Source organism: Aedes aegypti, chromosome 2 (assembly GCF_002204515.2).
Source record: "Aedes aegypti strain LVP_AGWG chromosome 2, AaegL5.0 Primary Assembly, whole genome shotgun sequence".
Taxonomy (NCBI): domain Eukaryota; kingdom Metazoa; phylum Arthropoda; class Insecta; order Diptera; family Culicidae; genus Aedes; species Aedes aegypti.
The window spans coordinates 99198287-99224619 of record NC_035108.1 but is presented as its reverse complement, the minus strand read 5'-3'; the positions used below and the strand labels follow the sequence as shown (position 1 = coordinate 99224619).

Genomic DNA, 26333 nt, shown 5'->3' with positions numbered 1-26333 from the left:
AGCAGACCAGAAATGCGCTTGATTTTACCATGTCTGTAGTTGGAATCAGATTGTTGTAAATTATTCCTGTCAAATGTACCAGTAATGTGGTGGGGTGTACCGTAAACATAGTAAATTGATCTGAATTTCCATGGTAGTTTCAAGAATGGGCGTAGTCAGCTAAAATAGTTATTTTTACCACAGAATTTTTTCCCGTGTAGCGAAAATGGGTGAATTTTTACCCATTAAAGGGTATTCGCAAACGACCGTGTACTCCCAATCGGAGAACTCCTGCGCATTTCTAGTTCGCTTGTAGACTTTTCCTGGGTAGCTTATGCGATGTTTTTAAAAAAGTCTTGCAGTTTTTCTTACTGTGTATACGTACCAGAATCAACAGAGAGAAGTTTGGGAGTCGAGCCGAACGAACGCCGAAGCGAGAACCTCCCGATTCCCGATATCTAGTGGACGGTAGTTTGCTGCGTGCGGTTGCGTTGGTAATGGTTTTTCTTATTCGTTTCTTCAGTTTCTCGGTCGTCGCGGGTCCGAAAAAAAGGCATTTTCAGTCGCAGTTTTTCGTTTTGTTTCCGGTAAATAATAGCAGTCTTCGGGTGAGTGATTGGAAACGTTAACGGAATTGAAAGTGCAAAATTTCATCCCCGGAAAAGTTGGTGAAAAAATCTAGAAGCCAGTCTAGAAGTTTTTTTGCTTTCGGCTCTCTGGGGTTTGGGAGAATCCGCGGAAGAACAAGCAGAATATTGGTGTGAGGGAGAGGAGGCTCTTTTCATCAGAGGGAAATTTTGGATGTGTGTTGTGTCGAGTTTGGCTGTCAAAAAAATAAAAAGAGCAAAACGTCAGCCAGTGGTGTTGGTGGTGGATAAACATCGCATCGCACACTTCTTTTTTTTTTTTTCTTTGGATTGTCGTACTCGACAGGCTAAGACCATTGGTTGGTCCATCTCGCATCGCACACTTCGTGGATTCTGATCTCGTCGCAGTTTTGACAAGGGAAGGAAAATTCCGGACGATTTCTTCCTTTTTTCGAAGTGTAAGGTGGTACGTAAACCAATTTTCGACCAGGAAAAAAGCGTGTGAAGCTGTGCGATTTTAGTGATTTTTCTTTTCCGTTTTGTATTTTTAGTTCGGGGGCGTTTGTTTTGCTGGAAGCAGGTTGCATAAGCCAGATAACAGTGTGCAAGAAACGCCTTTCAGGTCCGGAAGCAGGAATTTGGTACGCCGAGTGTGAACTTCCTGTCGGAAGAGTGAGAATCGATAGATCCTAAAGGGAAGTGCTGTCTGTGCTGAGTGGTGGTGGAATTGTGGACGCAGAAAAGATAATTGACGACGACAGTGTGGAAGGCAAAAAATGAACACAAAATCCGACACCAATCGGCATGTACTAACGATTCAGGCGAAAAAGAAGCGTCATAAGGCAGCGAAGAAAAAGGCCAAACAACAGGCGGCCGCAGCGGCAGCAGCAGCTCAGAACCAGCAGCAGAGGGAGCAAAGCCAGGTGTCTTCCGATAATGAGATGAATCCGGTTCCGGTGAATGACAATCAACAACAGCAGCAGCAGTATTCGAGCTTAAATAGCAGTAATAAGAAGAACAGCAGCTCGAATGAGAGCATCGACGATCCGGACGAGAGGCTGCTGGATGACGCTGAAGGCTACAGTAGTGATGAAAGGGAAGGCGAACAGGAAGGCCGAGAGGATTACTGTCGGGGTGGTTACCATCCGGTAAAATTAGGAGATTTGTTCCTGCAGCGCTATCATGTCATCCGGAAACTTGGGTGGGGTCACTTTTCTACGGTGTGGCTCAGTTGGGATCTGGAGGAGAAACGATACGTTGCTCTGAAGATTGTCAAATCTGCACAGCATTTCACCGATACGGCAAAGGATGAGATTCAAATTTTGAAATCGATACGAAATGCCGACCCGGCCGATCCGAAACGGAACAAAACGGTTCAGCTGTTGAACGATTTCCGAATAACCGGAGTGAATGGCACTCACATTTGCATGGTGTTCGAAGTGCTGGGGCACAATCTGTTAAAGTTGATTCTGAAGAGCAATTACCGAGGAATTCCAGTGCCTAATGTCAAGTCTATCATCCGACAGGTGCTGGAAGGATTAGACTATCTGCACTCGAAATGCAAAGTGATTCACACCGACATCAAGCCGGAGAATGTCCTGCTCTGCGTGGACGAAAGCTACATCCGAAAGTTGGCCTGCGAAGCTACGGAACTTCACACGATGGGATGTCGTCTGCCGTATTCCTTGATTTCAGCTGCCCCGCCACAATTCCAGGAGCAGCCAATTAGCCAAAACATGAGCAAGACCAAGAAGAAAAAGCTCAAAAAGAAGGCCAAAATGCAAACGGAACTCATCCGGCAGCAGATGGAGCACATCCAGAAGCTTGAATTCGGTAGTTTAGAGAACGGAGATGTGGACGCCAGTTTGAAGGAAAATCAGGTTGATTGTGAATCTCCGATAGCCTCACCGGAAAGCCCTCGGCTTCTGAATGGGGACCGATCCGGATCCGTATCGTCCGGCGATGAAGATGAACCATCTCCCAAATCGGCCTCCAAACCAAACGCCACCTCCAACACTTCCGCCACGCCCAGTCCGGATCAGTCCGCTTCCAACAACAATGACGACTCGATTACCGAGAAAGCTTCCTCATCACCTCTCCCGATTGCCTCATCCTCAGATCCTGCCTCATCTAGCAACAAGTTGGATATCAGCGCTTCGATGCGTCGGATCTTGTCCCGGGTGAAAGAACGCAAAGACCCGACCTTCGAAGTGTGCGACGTCGAAGTCAAGATTGCCGACTTGGGCAATGCATGTTGGGTGGACAAACACTTCACCGAGGACATCCAAACTCGGCAGTATCGCTCCCTGGAAGTAATCATCGGATCGGGGTACAACACTTCGGCTGACATCTGGAGCACAGCTTGCATGGCATTCGAAATGGCCACCGGAGATTATCTGTTCGAGCCGCACTCGGGCGATAACTATTGCCGCGACGACGATCATATTGCCCACATCATCGAACTGCTTGGTCCCATCCCGAAGCGGATTGCCCTGTCCGGTCGGATGTCCAACCATGCGTTCAACTCGAAGGGTGAGCTGCGGAACATCACCGGGCTCAAGCCGTGGGGCCTCGTCGAAGTGCTGCGGGAAAAGTACGACTGGAAGCTAGAGGAAGCGATCGAGTTTAGTGATTTCCTGACGCCGATGTTGGATTACGACCCGAAGAACCGAGCGACCGCAGCTGAGTGTCTGGCGCATTCTTGGCTGAAGCACTAAAATCAATCGAAGCGGAGTTTTGTGTGTGTTTGGGAAGAAAATTGTAAAGAATGAGCGGGAAACGCTAGAAGAAAAAATCGGTGATACGTGTGGCAAGTGAAAACAGAGAGGAAGAGAGCCATAAATGATATTGCACAGTGCACGGAGTGGGAGGGGGAGGGGCGAAGAAGAATGAAGAATGACAAAAGGATACGAGACAGGAAAATAGCGGAGGAGCGGAAGAGGAACGAGAAAAACGCGCGGCGGCTGAGGATAATAAGATACAACTAGGAAAATTGTAAGTTTTCTCTTCAATCTTCAATGCATGTACGTACAGTATGAAATGAAAAGGAGTAGCGCAAGGTGGGGAATATTCTTTTGTTGGCTCTGTTTGCTATTTTAGATCTTGGTGAGGCGTACCAGTGTTTATTCTGCTCGATGGTATAGACTAGGAACGGGAGAAAATATAGTTTACTGGTTGACGGGCGTGTGCTCGTTTTTCACAATGGGGAAGGGGATTTTTCTTTCGTCGGTACATATCTATACCGTGGACGTACCATATTTGACGCGGTTAAGAAAATTCTAAATTCAAACACTTGTCAAATCGTCTAAATCTATCCGATTTTGTTGAAATTTGAACCTATGATAGCTCAACTATTATAGAATTAGGAAAAAATCAGTAAAACAATATTGAACGATTTTTTTCTTTACGTTTGATTGACTTTTTGTGGAACACATTAGGTTCCTTAATTGACGCATCAATTCTTCAATGTGCCTAATTTGACGCACTATGTTCCTTATTTGACGCACTTACAAATAATTGCTAAAGTTTAAAATATACAAGAGTTTCAGTATTCAAAAGTTCAATTAATTGAAAAAAGCGTTTTATAGAGGACATAAAAGTTAGAACCTTTGGAAAAAGTTTTGAATGACGTCATTCGGTAGTCACTTTTGCTATGCGTTTAGTTAGTGTAGAAAATAAAACCGGCGATTGAGTTCAATCCATAGTTAAGCATTATTGTTTAGTTTAATGTATTTTCGTCGTGATATCAAACAAGGGAAAGGTTTGGAAACTATGTTGCGCTGGAACGGGGAAGGTAGTTGCTAAAATAAGGGACAAATTGGTCAAAAACTAGAACGAAAACAACCGGTTCCAAAAATGGCCGTTTGATAATCTTCGTTACTTATAACACGTGAACTACGCCTACTTGTCCCATGTTCTATGTCACCTATATGGACCGCGGGACAAATATGCGTAGAACCAACGGCAGTATAGGCCTCGAAATAGATCGAGAACCATATATGGGTCATACATTAAGTACGTCATGTTATTAGGGGGAAGGAGGTGTTCTGCAAGATGTGACGAATCATACAAGTTTTTTAAAGGCTTCATATAAAAAGTGTGAAGTAGGGCGGATGGGCGGGGTTTTTGTAGAAAATGGTATGTTTTTGTGACACGTATCTCGTGGACACCCCCTATTGTATAAATTATACGAAACAAACCATTGAACCTACAACTCACCTCCTGACGCATTTATTGAAGCTTCCTTGAAACATTAGGGGACGTCCATAAACCGCGATAAATTGTACAATTTTCAACCCCTCTCAACCTTGGCCACATTTATTTTATGAAAAGTGCGAATATTTTGTACGAATCGTTGCGTTTCTCTGAACCTCCTCCTCTTCCTGAAAACGTGACGTAATCTATGGATGACCCTTTACATGTGATTACATAAAGCCTTGGATTGTTCTGCGGACGGATTTTTTGAATGCAAGCACCATAAATATTTATTTTCCTATTTTCGATTCAACAAAACATGCTGAACAAAATAGCAAATAATTAGGAACATTGCGTGCCTAACTTGACGCACAAGATTTTCATACAAAAATATGTCTTAAAGCTTAAAAGTAGAAAACTTTCGACGTCAATTCATGAATAAAAGAATATTACTGACTGTTGTTGATGATATTGCTGTAAAACAGCACAATAATTTCACGAAAATTGATCAACAATAGTTAGCACATTCACTAAGGAATGAAAAAAATGACGCACTTGTCGGATGCATTTCCAAATAAATTTTATTTTTTAACTATTATCAATCAAATATAAACTTTTTTCGATTGGAATCCTTCAATAACATGTAAATAAAGATTAAGCAATACATTTTCGAGTGCTAGTCTGATCTAGAATTAATTTATGATAACATTAATTAGAAAATGCGTCAAGTTTGGACCCGCGTCAAATATGGTACGGTATGGTTCCCTGGGCTTGGGATTATATTTTCCAGGGAGCGATGAATTTTGATAATTGATCGCTGTTGTTAGTAGTTTTGATTAGATGTTGGGTAAATTTCAAAGCAATGGCAACCTTTTTATTACAAAATTTAGATTTTATCTTCTGACCTAAAGATTCTGGTTAAACTACTGTACTATGCAGTTGGGCTGCACTACGCTATCACTCATCAAAATTACTTTCACTTCGGGAAAATATAATTTCAAACTGGCGAGAAGATTACAGACTGAGGGTGGGTTAGGAGCACAATCAGACCCTTGAATGTGCAATGTGGGGTAGTAATTGGGAATGCCATTGACGGTTTGTAATCTTCTACGAGGTTTTCGAAAACCAACAGGGCGCGTGCACCGGGTTGCGGATAGGAGCAAAGGGAGATCAATAGCATCTACCTAAAATAATAGAGCAAAAAGCCGTTCCATGATTAGGTAATGTTAAGCGATCTTCTATGGTGTTCTAGTACTATAAAATTCTTCACTCACTGGGAATTCTGGCCTTGATAATATCAATAGTGATAAAAACATAAAATAATACCTAATACTTAATAAGTACAATGTAGCTTTAATGTAGTAATAAATGAAATAAAATCAATTTTCTATACTTGACAAGGTTTTGAAGACAATCAATGAGTGAAAGAACTACCTATTAGAAAAGCCACATCAGCTAAGTCTATACATATACAAATGTTGGTCATAGGGTCATGGCGAGCATTCGATATGTATGTCTATGACTGATTCTGATCTAATAGGGGCACTAGAAGACCACGCGGACAATTTCGAAACAAATTATTTTTATACATCGGTCTTACGTTCCGAAAGGCTCAGCTATGCTGCAAAGTAATTTTATAAGTTATTCATTACTGCTGTTTAATTGTTTATAATTCTAACAAAACTACATAATTAACTCATTACTAATCACTGTTCCTATATTCTCTTTTTCTCTCCTTCTTATCTGTTGCATGATTATGAGCATCACTAATATAATGCATGAGCATGCACAATAAGAATAATTTCAGGATTGAAAGCAGTACATGGATACCTGGATAGAATAGCTTCGAAAAGGGCGCTCAAAATATAATATTTCTGGTCAGGGAAGTATTTCATCAAGGGTATGTAAAATTTTTCTATTATTAACACCTAGATCACACAAACAAATGAACTAATATCAAATATTTTTTAAATATTTTTTATATAAATCAGCATCGTCAATCAGTGTAAAAACAGATAAAGTTTGTAAAGTTATCACCATCGATTAAATTGCGCTCTGTATAGTAATGTTCATTCAGTATCAAAATTTCCTAAAGCGTCGCATTGTGCCATCAGCAGCCCTTAGCATCACTCTCATATTGTTATTATTTTGTTGTTTATAAAATTTCTAGAAAGCGATCAGCATATTCTTTCTTACTTGTACAATGGCCGATCTATTTGGAATTTTAATAAGTCAAATCAAACTTCAAAACTCAAATTAAATTGCTTTCAGCACATTTACATTTTGCAGCATTAATCGCATTACTGTGTCAAGTCTTCTCCATTCCCTATACCCTACCCCAACCCTTCTTATCCTTTCCGATGGTGTTCAAGTGGTCCGCATAGACTATTACGGCCATTACCTATCCCTTACCCCGGCTTTGGACTGACTTGCGCTCTCATTGCCCCACCAAACGCTGCAAAATGAAAATGAAAATGAAATATTATACAATAATGGCTGAAAAATCTCAGAAATATCTTATCTATCGTAATGTTCTCAATGACCTCAAAGGTTTACGCATGAGTTTAAAACGTTAATTCACATATTCAGTAAAATATATCAATTGTTTTCACTTACCCCATTTACCCACTTGCCCCGCGGTACCTTATCTGTATTCTATTCAATTCTACTCTACTTAAATTTATTCCATTCTCATCAACTTTACTTGTTCTTCCCTGGCCACGATCATAGGGTTTGACGGTGCCAAAGTAGAAGGTGCACCATAATAATACCCGTCTGTGAAACATATCACCTTCCCAATAATTTGGCACACCTCCAACGGTTCATGATTTATCATGAAACGGCTGCATTCAGGCAGAGGATCTGTTAATAAGTTTCGACATATTATCAGGTCCTCTTCGAACGGAGGGACCGCCAGGGCTCATTAGTTACTTATAAACCAGTGCAGGTTGTTGATGTTTCAGTTCGTTCACACGAGCTGTAGCATCCTTTGTACCAATCAGCAATGGTGGTTAAGTTTCGAAGCCAACGTGTGATCAATCGTTTTATAATGCAACATAAGAATGGGTGTTTGGTGGAACTGTGCGCTACACTCGTCGTTATTAAAATTAGTGATTGTGAAGGTGCTAATAGTGATTTTATAATAAAATCTATGGTGATGAAAATTTGAAAATGAAAGTGGAAGTGATTCGGATAGTTTTGTTAAAAATATAATAATAATGTGAACTCTACTAATTTAATAATGGCCATAATACATTGTGCAATAATTTCTCTGAATATTGTCTTCTTCAAACGTGCATGATAAAAGTGTTTATAATGACAGCGAGTGCAGAAGAATGGATGGAAGTGATTTTTTGTACTGTAACTTTCTTGATCATGGTGCTAAATCGTAGTTTGAATAGTAATGACTCTTCAGCAACAAAAACAATGATACATTTAAATAGAATATCTTTTAATTACTTAGTAATGCTAACAGACGGTAAATGGTAATAACAATGAATTTATATGAAAATGGTGTGATGTGAAAAGTGATATTATGGAAAGTATATCTGAAGTGTATTACGAAAGTTGATGAGTGATAATCGGTGATATACGTGATAGTGTCGAAAATAAAAGTGACGATAGTGAGTGATGATTTGAAATGGGGAATGAGGACCTTTTAATAAAACTATTTCGTCCTTCACTTTAACCACTCTAGTAGCATTTCAGGCCTTATCATAGTTTGATAGTAGTCTGAACTACTAGACTGCAAAACTACGGCAAGGGCTGATTGCTGCTAGGGAACACAGTGACCATTTGAGCAACATTGCTTAGGAACGTCTGGCTTATAAAAGCAAATGCTGGGAAGGAGCTTAGGGCAGATTAAGAGTGCCAGTACTACCCCTATCGCTACCGACAAAAAAAAAAAAAAAAACAAAACAAGATTGCATTTTACTCATTGTTTACTTTTTGGAGATGAGGCCTTTTGAATTGTTAGTCTTGAAGTACCGTGAAGGCCCCATACTCTGCGCACTTAAGGATTTTCAAATTTCAAACAGCTGTAATTAATTGAAAACAGAACACAATACTCTGAAATTTTGGGAGAAAATACTTATTGATCTTATGTATAAGGAAAAAATATAAAAGCATCACTTAGTAATGATTTTTATCGCAAATTTTTATTTTTTCTCATGGGTGTCCGTGTTCCTAACTCTGCGCACTCATTTTTGCAATGCTCCTAATTCTGCGCATTTAGGTTCCTAACCCTGCGCACTCGATATATTCTTTCTAACAGTTGAAGTATTTTACTAAAAGCATTACTAGCATTTAAACTCTGAATTAATCTTCATGTTCTTGCTTTATACGGCTTTATGTCCTCTGTGGAGCGTGGAATGTCTCTAACATAGATGTTTACTTGATGAAGGTAATTTTATCTATAATTCAATCCAACTCTCAAAATAATCCTTATCATCATATGATTTCCAAAACATGTAATAAACTTAGTTTTCTAATATCTAAGCCAACATACAAAAAGGGTACAAACTACGTCTTTTTGCGTTGACCCTTGGCGAACATTTCTACTAAATACGCTTAAACTAGTGAAGGAACATAGTTGAAAAATGGTTCCTTACTATGCGCACTTAAGAAGAATAAGAAAATGAAGAGAAAATAAGTTGCATTTTACCAGTGACGATTGCTCGATACATAAATTAGTGCCTATATACTAAAAATCTGAATTATATTCTCTTCAATTTGCTTCAAATGACTTAAGTGATGAGGTACTCCCTTAGCATTTTTTTTTTTAACGGGCAGTCAATTTGGACGTTTTTCAATATTTTTAAAGCTATTTTATTTTTTATTAAAGTAATAAACTTATATTTGCCAAGAAAATTCTTCGCGTGCTTTTTTATTACTATTGTAGCAATATATCAAAAAACAAATTTTAAACAAAAATTAAGTATTTTACCAGATTTTGGTGGATTTTGGTAAAAGTCCTCACGGTAGGCTTGAACATTGATCAGTTCAAAAGCTGGAGCTGGAAAATGAACGCGAGAAGAAAATTGTAGTCATGGGTTGCGCTTTGAAGTGAACGGGCCGTTCGTGAGCAGCGTTAGAATCTTGCACGACAGTTCATTGTTTACTGAGTTCACGTGCAAAATTAGAACGCGTTCAGTTCACTTTTGGCTCGCGTTCAGTTTGAAATGCATCACTGGGGACCGGTATTGAACGCATGACCTTCTGCTTAGTAAACCGAAGCGGTAGCAATTCATAACCGACCACGTCATAGGTTAGGTGGACAAACTTTATGTCGCGTGAAATAACAAGACTTCGTTAATGGATTGATGTTCCATGGATCACTGGTAAAGCTGCTTCAGCAATTAACTTTCCTACCTCTTATTCCTTAGATTTCGCTTACTGTGATCGATCTTATATCAATACAAAATATTCAATTTTTAATGACTTTACATACAGTTAATTCGGCTGTTCCAGCAAATATCTCTTTTTTTTGCATTCTTTACCATATCAAATTTGGTTTATGGTGAATATATCTTAAAGCGTTGATTTTTTATGAATACTTTGTATGAAACACTTTCAGAACTTTCAATTCTGCACATTTTTGCTGAAGGCACCTAAGAGCTATCTCGATTATTTTTCAAGTTATGGACAATTTTCGTTCAAAAACATATTATTTTCAAAATTTTGTCAATCTTTTCAAACAAAAAACGTCCTCACAGTTTTTTCGCCATAAACAAAGAAAGAGATAATCTTTCTAATGGCGATAATATATTGAAAATCCGTTTGCGCCTTTCGGAGATATCGGCATTTGAAAACAATCATTTTTTCGAAGAAAATCTCCAATAACTCCGTAACCGTAAGAGATAGAACAGTAGTGTCTTCGGCAAAACGTTGCGTAATCAAAAGTTCTAAAAGCGCTCAGAACAAAGTTTTTGCGAGAAATTATCGTATAAAAAGTTATCAAGAAAAAACTGATTTTTCAGTACCACCCTAACTTTTTTGTTAAAAAAAATCATAACTCGCGAACCATGAGAGATAGAAATTTGGGTTCTTCGGCAAAGTTGCTCAAAATTGGTTGTTCTAAAACATTGTAAAACATTGTGTAGGCCTAAATGCGTCAGCAAAAAAATTTATTTGCTGATCTCGTAAACCATGTGGGCCACCCTTATTTCACATCACTGAAAAAAATGTCTGGAAAATATGGAGAAATTTTGCCAAAGACACCATATATCTAAAATTGACGGTTTAGGCGCTATCATTTTTGTCTTCCTAGATATGGCTTTGGGACCAATGTGCATTGGTCTGCATTCTGACTTGGCAGGCACCATTGTTGCCTAAAAATAGAAGATCACCAGCACTTATACACTGAGGGTGCCTGTTAGTCCAAAGCAGTCATCTGGCTGGTTCCTTGTGTAAGTGCAGCTGATCTGGCGATACTGGAGTAGCAACCACGGGCGGCCAATCAAGCTCAAGCAAAACCAACTAATTTTCTTTGATTTGAAATTGTGAGATGAATAAGCAACAATCATCACCGACGCGTACGAATTTCAAAGACGGCCTACTTCGCCTTAAATCATAGCGGTAATACACGGCATAAAAATTAACAAGGCAGGCTCTTTACTGATATAAATATCAAGTTTCATTGTAAACATGTGACGTCACTCCTATCGTACCATATACCTTCAGGACCACTAGATTATTTTTTTCGCAAATTTGTTCGAGGTGGATAGGAATGACGTTGTCAAGTAACTGTCAGTTTTCGGAATATATCACCTTCGTAATGTAGTACACCGTGACGGTAATACGGACATTGATCAAAAATCAACAGAACAACTTCTGGAGAACTTATGACTTCCTAGAGACACTTCTAAAACGATTTCAGGAGAATCTACTGTAAAATTTCTGGGGTTCTGTTTCTTGAGCAAAAGGAATTCCTTAGAAAGCTTGTTAAAAAAAATGCTTGGAAATACTCTTATAATTTATTTAAAATAAAGAACAAAGAATAATTTATGTAAATTTTATGACCAAATCATGAAAAAACATGCCATAACATGTCAAGTAGTACTTTTTGTAATGTCATGAGAATGGGGCCTTCCTTAGCCGAGTGGTCCGCAAAGCCATGTTAAAGGTGTCTGGGTTCAATTCCCGGTCGGTCCAGGATCTTTTCGTAATGGAAATTTCCTTGACTTCCCTGGGCATAGAGTATCATCGTACCTGCCACACGATATACAAATGTAAAAAATGGCGAATTTGGCAAATTAACTGCCCATACTCGCATAACAGTCCCATATTATATGGGATTTCATATATAAATGGGACTGTTATGCAAGTATGGGCAGTTAAGCTCTCAGTTAATAACTGTGGAAGTGCTCATAACAACACTAAGCTGAAAAGCAGGCTCTGTCCCAATGCGGACGTAATGCCTAGAAGCAGAGCAGCAGAATGTCAAGAAAAGTTCTCATTTATTTTTATTTTTTATTTTTTGGTTTTGAATGGTGCTAAGTAGGCTTTGGATGGAAATTAACGTAACTCACAGCTCACCAAACGTACATCAAAGAGATGGCTTCTAAAAAGACAGTGTTGCAATCTTTCTCAAAAAATTACAGTTGAAGGCTGGAAAGGCTATTTTTTACACTTTCACTTTTTTTTTTTTTTTTTTTTTTTTTTTTTTTTTTTTTTTTTTTTTTTTTTTTTTATTTTTTTTTTTTTTTTTTTTTTTTTTAATTTTTTTATTAGTATCATTCCAAACATTACATTCATTATTTCTTATATCTAGGTGTTCTGTGTTATTAGACAACACTATCATCCTAATTTGGTAAAACAAATCTAAGATTTTATTAACATTTTGTTAACAACATATTACATTTCATTTGCCGTAGCAGTTCAGATTTTTTACAGGTGAGTTGATTTCACCTGCTTATAAGAGAAAAAAAAAAGTTTTTAATATACTTAACCTAACTTAACCTAAACATATAACGCATTAATCGTGGCAATAGAAGATTGTAACGATTTTTGCCTGAAATTATTGATTATTTTATTTGACATTTGTTCCAATGTTTCAACATTGGATATCCTATGTAACTCATTGGTACTATACCAGGGAGGAAGCCTCAGAATCATTTTCAAAATTTTATTTTGAATTCTCTGCAGAGCTTTTTTCCTGGTATTACAACAGCTAGTCCATATTGGTACAGCATACAACATGGCTGGCCTGAAAATTTGTTTGAATATCAAAAGCTTGTTCTTAAGACAAAGTTTTGATTTTCTATTAATAAGGGGATAGAGACATTTTACATATTTGTTACATTTGGCTTGTATGCCCTCAATGTGATTTTTGAAAGTTAAATTCTTATCTAGCATGAGTCCTAGATACTTAACTTCATCTGACCAATTTATTGGAATCCCTCTCATCGTGACAACATGTCTACTTGAAGGTTTCAAATAAAGAGCTTTTGGTTTATGTGGGAATATTATTAGTTGAGTTTTGGAAGCATTAGGAGAAATCTTCCATTTTTGCAAGTATGAAGAAAAAATATCCAAACTTTTTTGCAATCGACTACAGATGACACGCAGGCTTCGTCCTTTGGCGGAGAGGCCTGTGTCATCCGCAAACAAAGATTTTTGACATCCCTGAGGTAACTCAGGTAAGTCAGATGTGAAAATATTGTATAATATTGGTCCCAAAATGCTGCCTTGGGGAACACCAGCTCTTACAGGAAGTCTTTCAGATCTGGAGTTCTGATAATTAACCTGAAGTGTACGATTTGACAGATAACTTTGAATTATTCTAACAATGTATGTTGGAAAATTAAAATTTTTCAATTTTACAATCAAACCTTCATGCCAAACACTGTCGAATGCTTTTTCTATGTCTAGAAGAGCAAGACCAGTAGAGTAGCCTTCAGATTTGTTGGAACGGATCAAATTTGTTACACGTAAAAGTTGATGAGTGGTCGAATGTCCATGGCGGAATCCGAACTGTTCATTGGCAAAAATTGAATTCTCGTTGATGTGGGCCATCATTCTGTTCAAAATAACCTTTTCAAAAAGTTTACTGATGGAGGAAAGCAAACTGATTGGACGATAGCTAGAAGCTTCTGCAGGATTTTTGTCTGGTTTTAAAATTGGAACAACCTTAGCATTTTTCCATTTGTCAGGAAAATATGCTAATTGAAAACATTTGTTAAATATATCAACTAAAAATGATAAGCTACTTTCTGGAAGTTTCTTGATGAGGATGTAGAAAATTCCATCATCGCCAGGAGCTTTCATATTTTTGAATTTTCTAATAATAGTTCTCACTTCTTCCAAATCAGTCTCCCAGGCATTTTCGAAAACGTTCTCTTGATTAAGAATAATTTCGAACTCCTGAGTAACTTCATTTTCAATTGGACTAGTAAGTCCTAAATTAAAATTGTGCGCACTTTCAAACTGCATAGCAAGTTTTTGAGCTTTTTCGCAATTAGTTAGTAATAATTTGTTTTCCTCTTTCAATGCCGGTATAGGCTTCTGAGGTTTTTTCAAGATTTTAGATAATTTCCAAAAGGGCTTAGAGCCGGGGTCCAATTGAGAAATTTTATTTCCAAAATTTTTGTTTCTTAAATCAGCAAAACGTTTCTTGATTTCTTTCTGCAAGTCCTGCCATATAATTTTCATAGCAGGATCACGAGTGCGTTGAAATTGCCTTCTCCTCACGTTTTTAAGACGGATCAAGAGTTTAAGATCATCGTCTATAATCACGGATTCAAATTTTACTTCACATTTTGGAATTGCAATGTTTCTGGCTTCAACAATGGAATTTGTTAAAGTTTCAAGAGCATTGTCAATATCAATTTTAGTTTCTAAAGAAATGTTAACATCAAGATTAGAGTCAACATACGTTTCATATATATTCCAGTCGGCTCGTAAATAATTGAAAGTGGAGCTGATAGGATTGAGAATCGCTTCATGCGATATTTGAAATGTAACAGGGACATGATCAGAATCAAAATCAGCATGAGTAACTAATTGGCTACAAAGATGACTAGAGTCGGTTAAGACCAAGTCAATCGTAGATGGATTTCTAGAAGAGGAAAAACATGTAGGGCTATCAGGGTATTGAATTGAGAAATATCCTGAAGAGCACTCATCAAATAAAATTCTGCCGTTGGAATTACTTTGAGAATTATTCCATGACCGATGTTTGGCATTAAAGTCACCAATGACAAAAAATTTTGACTTATTGCGAGTCAATTTTCGCAAGTCAGTTTGAAGCCAATTAACTTGCTGTCCAGAGCATTGAAAAGGCAAATAGGCAGCTATGAAAGTATATTTACCAAACTGTGTTTCAACAGAAACACCTAAAGTTTCAAAAACTTTAGTTTCAAATGACGAAAACAGTTGATGTTTTATACGCCTATGAATGATGATTGCAACTCCCCCACATGCCCCATCAAGTCGATCATTACGATAAACAAAAAAGTTAGGATCTTTTTTAAATTTGGATCCAGGTTTTAAATAAGTTTCGGTAATAACTGCTATATGCACGTTATTAGCTGTAAGAAAATTAAACAGCTCGTCCTCTTTACCATTCAGAGAACGAGCATTCCAATTTAAAACATTTAAATTATTATTTGGATCCATTAGAAAAACGTAATCCAATAACAATTTTATTTGTAAATTTTACACCTACTTGGACTGCTTCAGTCATAGTGGTGGCTTTGAACATTGCATCAATCATTAGATTCAATTGTTCAGTTAGAAAATTAAAATCAGAGGCAGACATATCATCTGATGATTTCCCATTGGAATTTTCGGTAGACGAAGAAGCGGGGTAGGAGTTACCTGTGGCGGTAGGGTTTTTTCCATTTGATTTGAAACAAGTAGAATGGGTACTCATGGAACGAACAGGGGAAGAGTTCAAATTACCTGCTACGATATCGGCAAAGGATTTACCGTGGGTAGATACATTCGAAATTGAAAGATTCGAACGGCTACCCGACGGATTAAAATTTGTTTGTGAATGAGCATGATTATGATCTTCCTGGTGGGTATGATTCCTAATCAAGCGATCGTTAACTGAAAAATGAGCATTGTTCGATACTCTACCAGGCAAATTCCGGAAACGACCGTTATCGTAACGGATATTATCCTTCATCTGCTTGGCACGAGCCTCAACGACTCTTTTGCGTGAAATGCATTCCCAAAAGTTAGCTTTGTGAGGGCCCTTGCAATTGGCGCATTGAAATTTTCTGGTATCTTCTTTCACAGGACAGTCGTCCTTAGCGTGAGAAGAACCTCCGCAAATCATGCATTTAGCATCCATGCGACAATTTTTTGTACCATGACCCCACTTTTGGCACCGACGGCACTGAGTGGGGTTCTGGTAATTTCCTCCAGGTTTCTGGAAATGTTCCCACGTCACACGGACATCGAACATAAGTTTAGCTTTTTCTAAAGCTTTAATATTATTTAGTTCTTTTTTGTTAAAGTGAACTAAATAATATTCTTGAGAAAGCCCTTTCCGAACAATGCCAGATTGGGTTCTCTTTTTCATAATGATTACTTGGACTGGGGAAAATCCAAGTAAATCATTTATTCCATTTTTGATCTCTTCAGGTGACTTATAGTCACTTGAGAGACCTTTCAAGACGACTTTGAACAAACGTTCAGTTTTGTCGTCATAAGTAAAAAATTTGTGCTTCTTCTCTTCAAGATATCTGAGAAGAAGTTCGCGATCTTTAAGAGTTTCCGGCAAAACGCGACAGTCTCCTTTCTTTGCGATTTGGAAGGAAACCTTGATTCCCCTAATGGAGTTCAAGATCTCCTGCCTAAATCCCCCAAATTCGGAACAACTGACCACGATAGGCGGCACTCTTTGCTTCCTCACTTGAATCAAAGAGCCTGGGCTAGAGGCTGCTTCGATTTGGTGTTCGGAAAATTTGTCTAGAGCATCGAACTGATTGCTCATTTCAATACAATTATTCATTTCACCCTTGGAAGAAACTTCGCATTCCGGGGAAGCGTCCTTTCTTCCATTCTTGCCACGTGTAGTGACAGTTTTAAAACCCACTTTTTTGGAAGGAAGTAGTGAATTCAGAGATTCACCCTTCCTTTTGTTAGTTGTTGATACCATGTTTAGTTAATAAACGAGAAAGACGTGACCTTCGAGAGGTTTTTTCCCTAGACGGTGTCCAAGAAGGATTACCACCGCTAGCTTTCGCCAACGGGTCCAACGAAAAATCGAAGGCACGGGTCCAAACAAGGATCGTAAAGGGATCAATAGTAGAAAAAATAGTACTGAAAAGTACTGTTTAAGTAGCACTGAAAAGTACCGTTTTTAATTTTAGCACTGAAAAGTACTGTTTGTGTAGCACTGAAAAGTACTGTTTTATTGCTTTAGGTAGTTTTTAAGAAAACTTCCAAGAGCAGAGAGAATTCGTGTACGCACAGCACGAAGGTACGATGCGCACTGTTTACACTTTCACTTCACTTGCACAAATTACTTTGTATCATTATTCACTGGTAACTATTATTAGGTTCATTCATGGATTTCATAACGCCGAAAATCGCCATTTTGAACAACCACCCTCTTGTAACCCTTTTTATAAAAAATATTCTACGGTTTTGTATGTAACATTTTGAGGACACCCACCTTCCCCCTTTAGCGTTAGCGAAATTTGTAAAAATTGAGAGTAGTGTGTAGTCTTTTGACTCTGTTACATGCTCCTGTTGGACGATCGACGGAATCAAGATCAATCGTGTCCGATCCGCGTTGTGCGAGTGCGAAAAAATATTCTTGTTGGATCACCGCCTGGTGAGCTCGTTTCATGCTAATAATAACATATTTTTATCAACAAACCTTGGATGGTTCGTCACTACAAGTGTCTGCATAAATCTTTATTCCTGTTCCTTATAATTTTAATATAGAAATTCCTTTCATTACGCAAAAAATGACCTTTGAATAGTTTGAAATTATGAATGTCAACGTACTTTTTTAATTTCTATCTATTTTTACGTGAGACAAAAATGTAATACTAGCTTTAAGTAAGAGTCGTAGTTTTCCTCATATGGATCGTATCACCGACCAAATGTGACTACCAGATATTTTCCCTCCCTCACTAATAAACACGCTTCCCGTGGTGATTGTGGTGATGCAGAGGTATTCTCAGTCTAGAAGCAACAACCATTACACACAAAAAGCAGGGGATAGTCTTGAAGCGCATCTGTCACGTCGGTTCCGCGGTGGTGCTATGTCTATGAAGAAAATCATGGAAAAGAATACATACAGTGCCATGTGCAGAAATACTTTTCGTAATGACTTTCAAAAAAAAAAAAACGGATAAAAGATCTTGGAAATATTCTCAGAGAACAATCTGGTCGGATTCTCCAATGAATGTTTATGAGGACTCTTATCAATCGGTTTCTGTTGAGTTTTTGTATGTTGGTATCTTGATTCCTGTTTGATCTCTTTGTGGTTACTCTTTGGTCTCAGCATACGGTCTCCGAAGTTCCTATTTTTAAGTCGCTATTAGTACTGCTAGAGATATCTTTAAAAAAAAGAAAAACAAACATAAGACGTGCTCGCAAACAATGCTTGTTTTGTTAGTGTTTTATTATTCCTTTAGAATTATTATTCTTCTTCTTGGCATCACTTCCCTAAATGGATAGAGCCTGCTTCTCAGCTTATTAATTAAGAATATTCCTTACCGAAGTTGCCATCTCGCCTTTATATAGGGTGCAGAACCACTTGGGCACTTCTATGATTCACTTTGGCATGGGGGGTTTTTCTCGGCCGAATTGTCTGAAACTTTGCAATAAGAAGCACTTCAGTACGACGCATCTTGTGGCCAAATATTAGTTCTCTAGCTTTTAAAAAAACCCCACTGCCCAAGTGAATCAAAAGTGCCAAGAATAGGATCCGGCTCCCTATCGTTTGGTAGGTGTGACGATATTATGCACAATGAAGTAAAGAAAATTTCCATTACGGAAAAAAAACTTGTCCGTCTAAATCGAATCCAGACTTCTTCAACATGGCTTTGCTTTGGCTGGGGACATTACCACGAGGCTAAGGCAGGACCCTTTAGATTGTAAGTGAATAAGCGACGATGCTAAACACTATTCAGCAAATCGGTAAAATTTGTACAAGCTGCACTGGTTTTTAGTATTACGTAGTTTGAAATTGTCACAACCTGTCCATTAGGGTGCGGCTTATTTTTCAAAAGTTCTCAAAACCAAAAATTCGTGTGCTCTACTGAATTCAAATCACATTAAAAGAGAAACCTCAAAATCTGAGCCAAAAATATTAACATTTAGAGGTGGCGCAAGCGTGTTGAAGGTGAATTTTCAAGTTATAAAAAATGACCTGCAGTTAAGTAAACATAACTTTGTTAGTTTTCAAAACTTTTAGCACCATTTTTTTTAAATTAAATTTATAAAAATTTTGTAGAACATCGATTTTGTCTAAAATTAAAACTTGTCTGAGTTAATAATACTTTTATCCAAATTTTTCCTCATTTTGCTAAAAAAAATCATTTTTGTTTGACCATAACTTCATTAAAACTCAATCGATTCCAAATCTTTTAACATATTTTGAAGAAAATTTATTTACTTTCAAACTGTACATACAAAATTTTGTTTAAATATGTTTGACTTAGGTTTTTAACAAAAACTATCCCAAACATGATTTTTCAATGAAAAAATCAAATTTCTTTGGATTATTTAAGTTTTTTTTGCCGAAAATAGCATTTTTTCTATAAAACTTAAATATGTAAAGCATCTCGCCTTAACCCGTTAACGCCCAAGGTATCTCACAATTGGAATTCAGCTCCGTTTTTGTTATTCATAGTCGTATTCCCATAAATTAAACCTTATTTCACCAAAAAAATTCAAGTCTATGGTGGGGATCCAAAAAAATTCATGAAAGTGTGTCGTCCATATCTAGTTGTTCTATAAGTTTATTTCCGAGATTAATCAAATATATTTTCATGCTCTTCGACCCATTACAATATAAACAATTTGAAAAAAAAAAACTGCAGGTGAGGGGTAATTCATAAATTACGTCCCGTACAGAAGAAGAAGGAGGGGGTTACATGGAAACGTGAATTCCCATATAAAAATTGAGATCCATACAAAAAGTGTGATATAGAGGCAAATTGAGGAGGATGAATATGGCAAAACTTTGCATAACGTAATTTATGGACGTACGCTGATAAAGAAATTGCAACATAAAGAATAAAAATTACAGAGACGAAAGATGCAGGCAAGAACTAAATTATTTAGTGATTTCAATTGAATTTTCTGCTCTACCACGTAAGTAAGATACATCCATACATACATTTCCATACAAGTACATGTACTTACACCCTTTATACCAACAACAAAAAAAAATTTTACGTCAAATATTTTGATAAAAAAAAAAACATTTTCAGAATAGTCTTTAAAAAGATTCTATAAAACTTGCCAGCTGATAATGAAAACATAACTATCAAAATATTTTTTCTGGGCCAAGTTATTAGTATACAATGTGGCTCAGATCTGACAGCGATCGAAATATATATTTGGCAATATCAGAATTTCGTTAGTGCTAATCAAAAGTTAGTCCTTCAGTCCAATGACAGTCAAATATTGCACTCCAACTATTACATGCTTCACAGGCGTGAATATCTGAATCCAACATTATTCGTCTATAAAGATGAAGTTACTGAATCACTGATGCATATAATCTTATCCACCGATAGAACCGAATCCACGCGGTCCAAGGTTTTTGAGAGCGGGCCAGAATACCTGGGGAGCATACGGAAGCGTGCCCGCTCAAACGTCACAATTCTAAGACCGAGTGAATTCAGCAAGGGAGGCTCTTTACTGCTACCTCAACGTGTCGCTGGTTCTAAAAAGCAACTAACTGTACAAAAATACGACCAAACAATTTGGAAGGCGTAATCAATTTTCTCGAACATTCATTTTAGGAATTTGGTAGAGTTTTCTGATTAAATTGGCAACAACGCACTGCAGTAGCGCATAGTATATAACTGCTTGCAAACAATATCTTTCAAGCGCATTACCTGTAATTTTGAGAATAATAATTTTTATTGCTGTGTGCGTTTGAAATGCAAATATCAAATGCGGGAACACCAAATGCGGTAAGATTTTCAACAAGGAATGCGAAGTCAAAGTTCGTTTTTCTTTGCTAGGTTGGCCGTGATATGGATCATGGTTGCTAAGTGTCCTTTGATTGGTTTGTGTTACCGCATTTGGAACGCATTCGAGCAAGATTTGCACGTCAAACGCAAACAGCAATACTTTTCCACGTTGAGCAATAAAACTGGTTTTGGACTTAGGTTGGCGGCTATTCAATTTTACTCTCATTTAACAGCCGCCCTTCACCCTTGGAGTTCAGTTCATTTGTCGGTTTTTTCATTCTTTACTCCCTTCAAAAGATCTTTTTTTTTTCATTCAACAAAACATGTGTTTTCTTCTTTTAGCCTTCAATAGAGTAAGGTGGGGCAAAAGTTCGACCTTAGTGATATGATCAAAGTTTCCAGAAAAACAATAGCAGTTAAAACAAAACAAATACCATACAGTGAACCTTCAACATATTGGCTATAATTTTGCTGAACAAACTTGTGTCAAAATATTTACCCATTTTTAGTTATAACAGTTTTAAAATTGATTGTCTTATTCGAACTTTTGCCCCACCGGTGGGGCAAGAGTTCGAATCTAGTGTGGGGCAAAAGTTTGCTGGCTAAAATTCAAAATATCAATCCTCTTATGACAGGCATACTTTACACCAACCGTAAACTTAAGTTTGACGAAAAATACACACTAAATTTTCATCAAAAAATTGCCCAAAACCGGGTTAATTGTAATATACTCAAAAATAGCAGTTTTTCGCAAAACTAGGTGGAAATGTAAAATTTTGGTGACAATTTTAACACGATCTGACAAATTTGACTAAATTTGAAGATAATATGTGGATTTTAGACAATTTGCAAATTTTTCCGTGAGTTTATACATGGGTCGAACTTTTGCCCCGCAGATTCGAACTTTTGCCCCACTAAGGGCCAAAAATTGTTTTCAAGCATTTATGCAAAAACTAATACACCTCAAAGCAACCTTGTGATAGGCCTAGAAACGCCCTCACATAAAATATTGAAAAAGATTCTATCTTCAATTGATTCCATGCAACGAAATGTTTGACCAAAAATTACAATATTCACGTCGAAAAACAAAAAATAGCAATAACTTTTCCAAATCTAAATCGATTTTTATGATATTTGGATTGAAAGTCTCTTACTTGAATAGCATACGAACCACCATGACATTTATAAGATTTGTTTTGAATTGAGCTAGAAATCTTAAAAAGAAACTCTTACCCCACTCGAACTTTTGCCCCACTTTACTCTATATTGCTTCGCGACTAAAAATGGGTGAACCAACGTGCGAAGTTCGATTTTTGACCAACTTCGCCGCGTCGCGAGTCACTTCGCTATAGTGCGCATCAATGCCCACCGCCATTATGCGCACTATTGAGAATCGAGTTGCAACGCGGTGAAGTTGGTCAAAAAACCGAACTTCGCACGTTGGTTAACCCATTTTTCAACGCGAAGCAGTATAAATGGTGTCAAGGTTCATCTAAAAATGTAAGGAGCATTGCATCCGAAATAAGCGATTGTTGCTCGACTCGATAGTAAGTATCCATTGTTTTGATCTAGGCAGATCAATTTCTTATTGGTTGTTTCCTTGATGTTTCGCACATAAAAGCAATTCCCAGCTAATAAGTTTTTTTTTGCGAAAATATCTCCTTTAGTTGATCATCGTTTTCGTAGATACCAAGTTTTTCATCACTGGACTTCAATATAGGCGAATAAAATATTTGTAGACTAACGCCATCATGAGAATGACTTCCGAACTAAGAAGAATTTAGGCGAGTAGCATTCTTTGGATTTAATCAGTGGACTGATATATAAGTGATTATAATGTGTGCCTAGTACTGCCATTTAGGTGATTTCCGAAGTAATAAGTTTTCAGGCGAAAAGGTCTCATTTAGTTCTTCAACTTTGTCAAAGATATTAACTTTGTATGCAATCACTGCATTGAGATATGAGCAAAAAATATGTTTGTCTACTAGCGCCACCTTGGGAGAGTTTTTCAATACATCCCATTTAGTTGAACACTTATGTCGAAGACACCAATTTCGAATCTCATCGCTGGACTGAAATATAAAAAAAATATTTGACCGTTAGCGCCACCTTGTGAGTGTTTTCCGAACTAATAGGGTTTTAGGGGTCCAGATAGCCGTAGCGGTAAACGCGCAGCTATTCAGCATGACCATGCTGAGGGTCGTGGGTTCGAATTCCACTGGTCGAGGATCTTTTCGTAAAGGATTTTCTCGATTCCCAGGGCATAGAGTATCTTCGTACCTGCCACACGATATACGCATGCAAAAATGGTCAATCGGCAAAGAAAGCTCTCAGTTAATAACTGTGGAAGTGCTCATAAGAACACATCTGAGAAGCAGGCTTTGTCCCACTTGGGACGTAACGCCAGAAAGAAGAAGAGAAGAAGAAGAAGGGTTTTAGGCGAATAGGATTCATTTAGTTGTTCAACATTGTCCAAGATACAAACTTTGTATCTAATCACTTGACTGAGATATTAGCAAAATATAATCTTTGCCCACTAGCGCCATCTAGTGAATGTTTTCCGAACTAATAAGTTTGCGGGTGAATAGATCTGATTCAGCTGAACACATATGTCGAAGACACCAATGTTGTATCTCATCACTGAACATAGATATAAACAATCAAAATGTTCGACCATTAGCGCCATCTTTTGAGTGTTTTCCGAATTAATAAGGTTTTAGGCGAATAGGTCTCATTTAGTTGATTAACTATATCGAAGACAACAATTTTGTATCTCATAACCAGACTAAAATATAAGCAAATACATTTTTGGCTCACTAGCGCCATTTCGGGAGAGTTTTCCAAATTTATAAGGTCTTATGCATATAGGTATTATTTAGATGTTCAACTTTGTCGAAGACACCATTTGTTGGCGTCTGTGCGCCACCTGTGAATTAATTCTGAATTAAATAGTTACCAAGTGGAAGTCAGCAGTCCTGTAATCAACTTTGCTGAAGACAGTTTTCTCGTAAACCTCTTTATTTTAAAGATATTTGCACTACAAGTACTGTCCTATTTACAGGACGCTGGGCGTTCGGGGCTTCTGTCCTATTTTTAGGACGCTGGGTGGATATGGGTTAATTACGAGTTGAATAGTGCAAATATTTTTTTAACATATGCAAACATAATTTTGTTTCAAAATTATTTAAAAATTGTTACAAAGTCCTTCCCAAAGGTTTAACAAATGAGAAAAAACAGTTTCAGCTTAAGAGACAATGTTTAACTGCCAAAGATTTGACAAAACTGGGATTTTTCGTTAAAAAATAATGTTTTTGTGCAGTTTTTGCTGAATAACTTGGTCAAGACATTTTTTTTTAGTGAAATGTGATATATGAAAGGTTTGAAAACAATTAAATTGAAAGTTGAAATTTTTAGTAAAATGAGGAAAAGTTTGGAATAAATTACTTTTAACTAAAACTTGTTTTGATTTTAGACAAATTTGGTGTTCAACAAAGTTTTTACAAATTTAATGTTGAAGGTATTGATGCTAAAAGTTTTAAAATGGGTTGAAAAACAACAAAGTTATGTGTACTTCACTGAAGGTCATTTTTTATAACCTGAAAATTCAACTTCAAGACGCTTGCGCCACCTCTAAATGTTAATATTTTTGGCTCAGATTTTGAGGTTTCTCTTTTAATGTGATTTGAATTCATTAGAGCACACGAATTTTTGGTTTTGAGAACTTTTGAAAAATAAGCCGCACCCTACTGTCCATGATGATTATTGTAATGAGCCCTAAAATAGCCTTTTCGTTCAGCCAAGTAAATAATTTTTGTTTATTTCTATTTTATTTACAATAATTATTGTTTTATTTTCTCTCTCTTTCTTCCTCAAAATAGCACATCATTGCATCTGCGGGAGAAATACCACGACACGCGAATGCCGCTACATGCTGCTGCGGCAAGCTGATGGGGTGTTCTCGCTAAATGGAATCCTGCCGCAGGAATCAAAATCACCACTGGACACAAAACAGCAAGAAGAGGAATTTATGGGAAGTTAGTAACAAAAATTGTTTCAACACTAGACACAGGCTAAAGAGAAATTAAATCTTAACGGAAGCATATGAAGCAACACCCAGACATTATGAAATGAGATAATAAAAAAAAAGAAGTAAATAATCACCAAAACCGAATAAACGTGAATATTTTGTATCGCCTAGTTATATTGAAAAGAATAAAAGAAACCGAACAGAGTACATAAAAGTCAGCTGCGGCGGTGTCTGAGGAGAACTGTTACTACTTTAATCAACGCCACACTGCTACTGCACGCACCGACCGTTGTCGCCCTATTAGGAAATGGGTTTATGCAAAAGAGGAATACTTTTCGACTATGGGTAGGAGCACCGTTATGAGGTACGTAGTGGTGCAGCTACTAAACAGGAAGGAAGAACGACGACGACGACCAATGGAGACATGACACCGGGGACGGCGGCCAATGCGAAGCAAAGATGGCAAATGAGTTCGCATCGGGAGACAGGTTGACATTCATTGTAGTTGGTCGGTCGGTAGACAGGTAGGCAAATCTCGGGTATCGTTTGTCGTTTTGCGGGGACTCGGTGGGCGTACCGTAGAAGGATGCGAAGTGAGGGATGAGGTGTTGATAACGAGAACAGGAAGGAACCGCTTTTGCGGATGCTGCACAGGCAGTGCTGGCAGTTGTAGGCGGTAATAGGATGGAACGGAACGAACGACCAATCTTCTTCATCGTGTGCTTTTTGTCGTTTCAGATACCCTTGGTCAGTGGGTGAGCCTTGGGGTTTCCATTCAAAGGAGTACTTCATGCTATGTCCAAAGGAGGTTATAAACCTCTATAGAAATTTATAAAAACTTCAAAAGAAGATTTCTGAAAATGATCAAGATAGAACATTTTGCGATTTTTACTTGATTTTATAAGAAACAATTTTGATCAAGAGCAGCTCCATATGAAAAAAGGTACATGAAAGTTTCATAACCAAACCCCTTTGGACATAGCGTGCACAAGGGATGGTACGCAAATTGTGTCACGCTAAATTTAAACTTTTTCACCTTCCCCCACTTTGTCACGGTTTTTGCATGAGACCTCCAAACATTTTGTAAGGGTTAGCTCGCTTGGCTTGACCCCTGCCTTGGAGCGTAACGTAATTGGTGCATGATCACTAACATAGTTTTTTTACTTTGATCTAAATCTCTTTTGGGTGTGAGTGAGGATAAAGGAACTTACAATTCGTAGGTTGAACAGTTTTATGAGTATATGGCGAATGACCCAAGGATCTGAAATGATAAAATGCCGCCAAACAGATTTACAATAACGTTATAGAGTAGCATACAAACAATAGTTAGCCGGATGACAAAACAAAATATGAAAACCCGCGATCATGTTAGTATTGGAAGAGGAAATTATGGATGGGGAAATCAGCAGTGGGTAATCCTATTATTACTGT

At 37.5% G+C, this 26333-nt stretch overlaps 1 protein-coding gene across 3 annotated transcripts; it reads left to right on the top strand.

The window, feature by feature from the left end:
* Nucleotides 1–400: 400 nt before the first annotated feature.
* On the top strand, nucleotides 401–26333 carry LOC5570733 (SRSF protein kinase 3). 3 transcript variants are annotated; one of them, XM_021841671.1, is made up of 4 exons: nucleotides 401–587; nucleotides 913–1032; nucleotides 1118–3560; nucleotides 24754–26333. In XM_021841671.1, the coding sequence occupies exon 3, from the start codon at nucleotides 1343–1345 to the stop codon at nucleotides 3281–3283; it is 1941 nt and encodes a 646-aa protein (XP_021697363.1). In that variant the 5' UTR covers nucleotides 401–587; nucleotides 913–1032; nucleotides 1118–1342; the 3' UTR covers nucleotides 3284–3560; nucleotides 24754–26333. The 3 variants fall into 3 exon arrangements, with proteins under 3 accessions (XP_021697363.1, XP_021697364.1, XP_021697362.1); XM_021841672.1 differs by lacking the exon at nucleotides 913–1032; XM_021841670.1 differs by having other exon boundaries at nucleotides 401–1032.